This window comes from Apium graveolens, chromosome 1 (genome assembly GCF_009905375.1).
Source record: "Apium graveolens cultivar Ventura chromosome 1, ASM990537v1, whole genome shotgun sequence".
NCBI classification, from domain to species: Eukaryota; Viridiplantae; Streptophyta; class Magnoliopsida; order Apiales; family Apiaceae; genus Apium; species Apium graveolens.
In genome coordinates this window covers 188,518,004-188,525,951 of record NC_133647.1, presented here as the reverse complement: position 1 = coordinate 188,525,951, position 7,948 = coordinate 188,518,004, and the positions used below count along the sequence as shown (strand labels likewise).

The following is a 7,948-nucleotide window of genomic DNA, read 5'->3' as shown; positions in this document are numbered from 1 at the left end:
CCTCAAGTCTAAGGATACTTGTACAACTATCACTATGTGAACAACTGTTGACACGTGAGTGAACTCCATCAGTTGTTCAGCTGGGCGAGTCATGTTCAGTGAACTTATTCTATAATAAGCACCTACATACTAGTTATAGTGTCACCACACAAATGTCTATGGGAACAGACATCCTTCATAATGAAGCAAGCATAGTATGTACCGATCTTTGCGGATTATTAATTACCAGTTAGTAATCCTATAACCAGGAACTATTTAAGTTTAGAGTTATCATCTTTTAGGTCTCACTATTATGATCTCATCATAATCCATAAAAAGCTTTACTCTAAACTATGGTATATCTTATTTAAACACTTAAATAGATAAAACCCGTAATAAAAACAAAACTAGTCTTTTATTAATATCAATGAAATCAAAACAGATTACACAGGAAGTTATTCCTAAATCCTAATACATGATTGGACTTAGGACATATTCCTTTCAGTATTCACATTATCACTGACAAACAATCTATAACTATTTTTTACGCAATCGAGTACCAATCATGGTTGTAACATAAAATTAAATTATAAATGGTAAAGATTTATTATTGATATTCATTATTTTTTTCAAGAACTCGAAGTAAAAATTGTAATTATATCGTTATTTAAACTTTTTTTTTAAGTTTCTTTAATTACGACTCTAATATTTCTTCATATAATAATTTGTTAACATTGTATACTATTCTCCTAAAATTAAATATTTTTCAATTCGATAAAGTTTTATAAGTATCAGTTGAACTGTTAATTCCTTCAAATTATTAAATAATATATATATATATATATTTCCCTTTAAATAGTATAAAATGCATTGAATCAAGGAATTTTTGCATAAATACCCAAGTTGCAGAAAATATTTGCAAAATATGGATCAACCTCATATGCAACCACATATGCAACCGTTCAACCTCATATGCAACCACATATGTAAACTTTGTCCATATTTTTACAAATATTTTCATAAAAAATAGTATTTTGGTAAATTCCCTTGAATCAAATGCTACAATATAGTAAATATATAACTTTTATTTGTATAATTGAAAATATTAAAATAATTCAAAATATTGCTTATCGAAAAAAATTCTTTTTAAAAGACTAGTTTTTTCAAGTGAAAAATGAAAAATAAATATATTTAATATATCATCGTAGTTTTAACAAATTTCGTGAGATCCTATATCAAATTTCGATATTTTTAAACCGGGACAACTCCCAAAAACAATTACGCTACTAGTGAATATAGTAATTTTAATACAAATAATCAATTGACTTGATCCTATCAAGACTTCAAATACATTAATTTATATTAAGATAAGCTATTAAAATATTTCACATTATTGATAAGATATTCTCTGCGAGCTTGAAATTTAAATTTACTAAACGTAGATAGTGATGGTGTTTTTCGGCCGGGTCATGTAGTCAAATTTTGAGTATTTTTTAACAATAAGCCAAGTTTTAATTTCAAATTCGAAATAAACTAAAATGCATTGACTCATTATAATTCAAACTTATCTAAATATGTAATAATAATATAGATTATTTACATATAAGCGATTCTATTTTCAATATTTTTAAAAAAATAATATATATGTGCATTTTAATTACTTTTTATAATAAAAAATATGTTAAAAATATATAAAATATATTTTCAATCTAAAAAATGATTAATAAATAAGATAATAATTCATTTATGTACTATGTCTAACTTTATATCTGGAATTAAGTTCTTTAAAATTAACTGTTCAAATATTCAATTAACGATCCATATTTTTTAGAATTCAAGTAACTACATTTATAGTTAAATGAAATATTCATTTAACACACTTACATATTATGTGTATGATAAAAAACACATGTGATAATAGGGTGTAGTGGTATGAGGTTATATATGTGAATGAAATAATTTTGGTTCGATTCCAACAAAACACATATTTTATATAAATATTAAAAATAGGAGTATCTTAGTCTTTTCAATGAGACTTTTTATTATATATAGAAGAGATTGACAGAATTTATACACTCCTTCAAAAAATGTAACAAAATTATTTAGAACCCGCCCAAAATAATCCCTCTCTTCGAGATTTAAAAATTGATTGATTATCTGGAATAATTGGTAGACACACGGATTTCGTCATGAACAAGAATAATTGGCATATAAAAATCGATTGATTATCCGGAGTAATTGATAGACAAACGGATTTCGTCAAGAACAAGATTCATTGGCATACAAACAGATCTCGTCACAACTATCATTTATACATATTTAATTTAGGAAAAAGTTCATAAAAAATGTTACTGTTATATATTTGTGTACATATTTAATTTTATATGAAGCTGCTAGCAACTGCTTTGGTTAACAGTTTGGCAAGTGAGCATAACAAAATGCATTTACAAATTTCAATTCTCCTTGTTTATAAGGCCCATAGTTTTCATCAGAAAAGCAAATTCATATGCAGTTTCCTCAACTCGAGTAAACGATCAAGGTTCACCTTGATGCCCATAACTCATATTTGTCTTTAGAATCACTGCTTTAGAACATTTCGAACATGCAATTTCTCTTTAGCCACTCCTTTTGCAGGTTCCCAAACTCCAACTCTGCGATTGATCAACAAAAGTATGTTACCTAGTCTACGAGTGATGTAATTTCCTGACAGGTGTTTGTGAGTGCGGGATGGATTATATGGAATAGAGGCCTTTGAAGTTACCTTTTATCGTTAAAAGACACTGTCACAAGCATAGCAGGACAACAAACTCCAGTTGGCACATTGTCGAGGGAGAGTAGTTGAAAACTGATAAGAATTGGGACTCTATTTCAGGGTTCCCAAATTCTTCGTAGTCTAAACTTCTGAAATAATCCAATAGTGTGTTGCAAACATCAAGAAAAAGAACCTGGGGGAAGAATGAATTACAGAAAATGATCAACTGAAATCTTTATTCACATTACATGGACAAGTAAGTTGCATGATAACTTCATCAATAATACCCTCATTGTTTTTTAATGTAACTGAAGCAATGGACCACACATATAGATTCTCAGGGAAGTGCCACATGAACTAATTTGTGGTTCATCCAAGTAAAGAGAAAATGTAGTTTCTACTGAAATTTACAGTGAGAATTATCTTCAAAATGGTAGCTCGAAAGAGCTCTGGATGCCTATTAGCAGCTGCAGCAACAAGAAGATCTCCAGCACTAATTCCAATAGCAACAAGCCGATAATTGTGAACATAACCTTCACTAATTAGGAACTCAGCACATGACACAAATTCAGCTATATAGTTTGATTTGTTCAAACCCCTCCCAGAATCATGCCATGAAGAATTAATACCCCCACCCTCACCACCTCTGTGCATTTTAAACAAGTCAAACCAAAGCTGATGACCAATTTTTCAATAATCATGATCTCAATGTGAACGAATCAGGTAAATAGCTTTCTATGTAGCCAGTTAAAAATATTGAAGGAGACTGCAGTAAAGGGTTATGGAGCAATTAATTGAGAAAAACAGCAACATTGATTAAACAAGTCCCTTTTAACATCCCTACAATGTTCAATATGTTTGTAAACCTAATATTAACAAACTTTAAATGTACCTTACGTCAGCAAATGCAACCACCCAGCCACGATCAAGTAAGCTTAATCGATCTGATCTCCAGCATTTATTAAGCACATATCCGTATGCTCCATAGCCTTTTAAAAGTCCCGGAGACTCTTCCTTGCAATGTGTTTTACGAGAGTACAAGATGGTTAAAGGGATTTTGGCACCATCACAAGACACAACTTCCTTTTGTTCACAGCAATATGCATCAGAAAAGTCGCTCCATTTCTGCCCTTCATATGTATGGCATCTTGGCCCTTTTCAGTTCTGGTGTTAACAAGTTTGGAACTGTCATTTTCTAGAATAGTTGAGCATGAGCTAGATTGCGAAGTACTTTTATTGACCTCATCATAATCAACTATGGAGAAAATATGTCTCAGCATGTCATAATCAACAATCACAGGGGACATCTGTACCAGACAAACTAGGTATGAGGAGACAGGTCTGCTCATAATCAGTACACTTTGTCAACTATTTTTTCATATTTGTTGCCCTTTTCTGGGATTCAGTTCAGTTTTGGATCAAAACATTGTGAGTGTAGCTTGATCTTTGTAGAATTGTAGGTAGAAAATTACGAAACTAAATAGCATCACTAATTTTGATTAGAACAGATGGCTAAGAAATGTTGCCAGAAAATGGTATGTGCTCTGAGCATATAGAACTACATCTGGTTGAGGGCCTGCAAAAATGGTGCAAGTACTATGAACTGGAATTAAAAATATTTATAAGTTTCCGAGGTGTGTAATATTGTAAATGACATATATATATTTACTCTCCTTGTTCATTAGCCATTAGGCCCATAACTTTCACCAGAAAAGCATATTTATATGCAGTTTCCTTACGTCGACTAAAAGTCCAAGGTTCGCCAGCATGCCCACACTTCATATTTGTCTTTAGAATCACTGCTTTAGAACATTCTGAACATGCATTTTCTCTTACTTTAGCCACCCATTTTGCAGGTTCCCAGACTTGAACTCTGAGATTCATCAACAAAAGTATGTCACCGAGTATATGATCAGACATAATTTTCTGGCAGATGTTTGTTAGTGCAGGATGAATTATATGGTATATGCATCTGGAGTTACCTATAATCCTTAAAAGATGCTGTCACAAGCATTGCAGGACAGCAAGCTCGGTTTGGTACATTCTCGTAAGGAGAGTACTTCAAGATTTTTAAGAACTCGGACTGTATCTCAGGGTTCCCAAATTCTTTATGGTCATATGAAGTAGACAAACAAGGATCCAACAATGTGTTGCAAACATCAAGAAACGGAACCTACGGCAAGTGTAAGTTACACAATGTTAGTCTACTGACATCTTTATTTAAACAGCATAGACAAAAAATTGCAGGATTACTTCATCAATATCATCCTCATGGTTTTTTCTTTCAGTAATTCAAGCAATAGAACACATATATAGATTCCTGGAGAGGGGGAATGCCATTTGAACTAATTCAGGAATTCACCAGGTAAATATAACATATTGGTTTCGACTAGAGATTGCCGGAGGTTTACCTCCAAAATGATAGCTCGAAACAGTTCTGGTTGTCTGTTGGCGGCTGCAGCTACAAGAAGACCTCCGGCACTACGTCCCAAAGCACCAAGCTTACACTTGTGAACATAACCTTCACTAATTAAGTACTCGGCACACGACACAAAATCAGCTATAGAGTTTGATTTGTACAAACCCCTCCCAGAATCATGCCATGAAGAATCACTACCAGTACCAACCCCACCACCTCTGTGCAGTTTAAACAAGTCAAGCCTAAATTAATGACCAAATTTCAATAACCATAACATCAAGGTATACTGCTGTGAACAATCAGTATATAGCTTTCTATATAGCCTGTTAAAATAATTGAAATCGAGACTAAAGTAAATGGTTGTGGTCCATACGAAATTTTCTTCAAGAGAAAAGCAATCTTCAGTGGAAATTGAATTATAATATTAACAAATTTGATACCTTACATCAGCAAATGCAACCACCCAGCCACGATCAAGTAAGCTTTGGCGGTCTGAGCTCCAGCTTCTATCAAGCACTTTCCCGTATGCTCCGTAGCCGTTTAGAAGTCCAGGAGACTGTGCCTTATGATGTGCTTTACGAGAATACAAGATGGTCAAGGGAATTTTGGTACCATCATGAGAAACAACTTCCTTTTCTTCACAACAATACGCATCAGAATTATCACTCCATTTCTGGCCTTCAAAATATATGGCATCTTCGCCATTTTCAGTTCTGGTGTTAACAACTGTGGAACGCCCTTTTTCTTGAATAATTGAGCGTGAGATAGATTTCATAGTATTATCAACGACCTCATCATGATGATCAATAATGGAGAAAGTACGTCTTGACATGTCATAATTAACGACCATCGACATCTGCACCACACAAATTAGGGCAAGGTATGAGGGACGCGTCTACATATAATCAGTACACTTTGTTGTCATATTCGTTGCTTTGTTTTGGCTTCTAACGAGAAATGTAGTTGAATTTCAAATTAAAACATTGCGAGTATAGCTTTATCTTTGGTAAATAGAGAAATGTAACACTAAAGACTATCACTGATTTTAATTAGAACAAATGGATCTTAGGTAAATAAATGTGGGAACTTCCTTGGGAGAGGAAATTATTAATTAGCAAACTGATTGTTAGATTTCGGTTTGGTGGTTCAGTAATTACCATTACATTTCTAGAAAACTCAAGACGTCACTTATCCGATAAAGCTTGACATAGATCTTGAGGAATATTAGTGTTTGATTCCATTGAACTAGGACCTGAGGCTCTCAAGTAGCATGTAAAAATATGAAACTTGTATAAAGTATATAAGTAAATCGCATATCCATTTTTTAATATTAACGATGGTAATTAAGTATAATCTTCTTTATCTGAAATTTTAATAGTTCTGCAGAGACTGCAGTGATCCCTAAACTACATCGATGACAGATCATACCAGTGGAGATGAGACGACAACACGATAATGAGAGCTCATAAAGTCGTAACTCGAACCAGGAAGAAGTATACATAGATTTGATGGCATGGGGAAATACCACGGGTCAAGATCATCAATCTTCATTGCTTTCTACACACCAAAGGCAAATCAGCTTAATTTGCATAAAATAAGTCGATAACAAAAGATTTAAGATTCCATTAAAAGAGGAACAAAGGGCACAGTAAGCAGAATAACATGACAGGCACTCTATTTATCTGATCAAAATTCATCTTAAAATCACACATCTATTGAGCACATATGGAGGAGTAGATATTATACCTTGGAACTTCCATCAATTGGCAACTTAATGGAACAGAATGCGGGCAAACCATCTTTAAGAACTCTTAGGACCAGATATTCATTAAGAATGTCAAAGTGTAAGATCATTACATCTTTACTTGGTAGAAGAACAGTCTAGCGAGAAAAAAAGTCAGAAACAGAAGCAATTGGATACAAGGAGTAGATGAACATATTCTTCGAAAACATATGACTAAAGAGAAAAATCCGAGCAGAGGAAAGAGTTTCTTAGGCAGAATATCCGTATTCACCAAAAGCTTATCAAAAATGAAATTATGAAAATGCTTAATTACGTGAGAATAAAGTTTACCTCCCAATTAGCTTTATATACATCCTGCACCGGGCATCTGACTACGTAAAAGCAGTACTTTTCCTCAGAAAGAAGCTGATCTGTAAGAGCATAGAAATAGCCATGATGGTGCTGTTCCAAACTGAATTCTACATCAGGGATGCGCTTGTGAATTCTACGCAAACCACCTTGGACGTTGGTTGCATCTATGACATAAACCTGAAGTTTAACTCCATAAATATTAGTAAAAGACACCATTCAAATACAACTCGTACACATAAAACAGGAGAACTAAGAGGAGAGATTTTATTTAGGACCTCGGAAGAAGTTTTTGAATTAGAGTCCACAATTATATACTTTTTATCTTTGGTACTAGCAATATGCACCCTGAATTCTGGGTCCTCTTCTGTATATATCATGGTACTATTGGTAGGATCTTGTTCTGGTTTATAGCATTCCACCCTGTTCAACTAACAATAAGTTAAATCTATGAAAATACCCATGTCACCATGTGAAAGAGTCAAAAAATTGACAAGAGAATTTGCCTGTAAGGTAATCCGTCTTCATCAGATATGGTATAAAACAAAGTACAATCATCTTGAGCCCACTCCAACCATTCAACATCATCAACTCTAAAGTTCTCGTGAATACCAGTTTTGAGGTTCTTAACTTGAAGCATGAACATTTCATCGCCAGTCGTATCAAGTGTATAAGCAAGATAATTATGGTTCGGTGATACTTTAAG

General features: G+C 33.3%; 1 protein-coding gene across 3 annotated transcripts; it reads right to left on the bottom strand.

Moving 5' to 3' along the window:
• Positions 1 to 2,235: 2,235 nt before the first annotated feature.
• LOC141673671 (uncharacterized) lies at positions 2,236 to 7,643 on the bottom strand. 3 transcript variants are annotated; one of them, XM_074480417.1, is made up of 11 exons: positions 7,521 to 7,643; positions 7,225 to 7,422; positions 6,897 to 7,031; positions 6,579 to 6,707; positions 5,591 to 6,006; positions 5,143 to 5,392; positions 4,714 to 4,904; positions 4,471 to 4,604; positions 3,624 to 4,307; positions 2,741 to 2,924; positions 2,236 to 2,630 (listed from the first exon to the last, which is right to left on the bottom strand). In XM_074480417.1, the coding sequence occupies exons 1-9, from the start codon at positions 7,620 to 7,622 to the stop codon at positions 4,231 to 4,233; spliced, it is 1,632 nt and encodes a 543-aa protein (XP_074336518.1). In that variant the 5' UTR covers positions 7,623 to 7,643; the 3' UTR covers positions 2,236 to 2,630; positions 2,741 to 2,924; positions 3,624 to 4,230. The 3 variants fall into 3 exon arrangements, with proteins under 3 accessions (XP_074336518.1, XP_074336528.1, XP_074336524.1); XM_074480427.1 differs by having other exon boundaries at positions 3,624 to 4,038; XM_074480423.1 differs by having other exon boundaries at positions 3,624 to 3,895.
• Between the last annotated feature and the right edge of the window lie 305 nt (positions 7,644 to 7,948).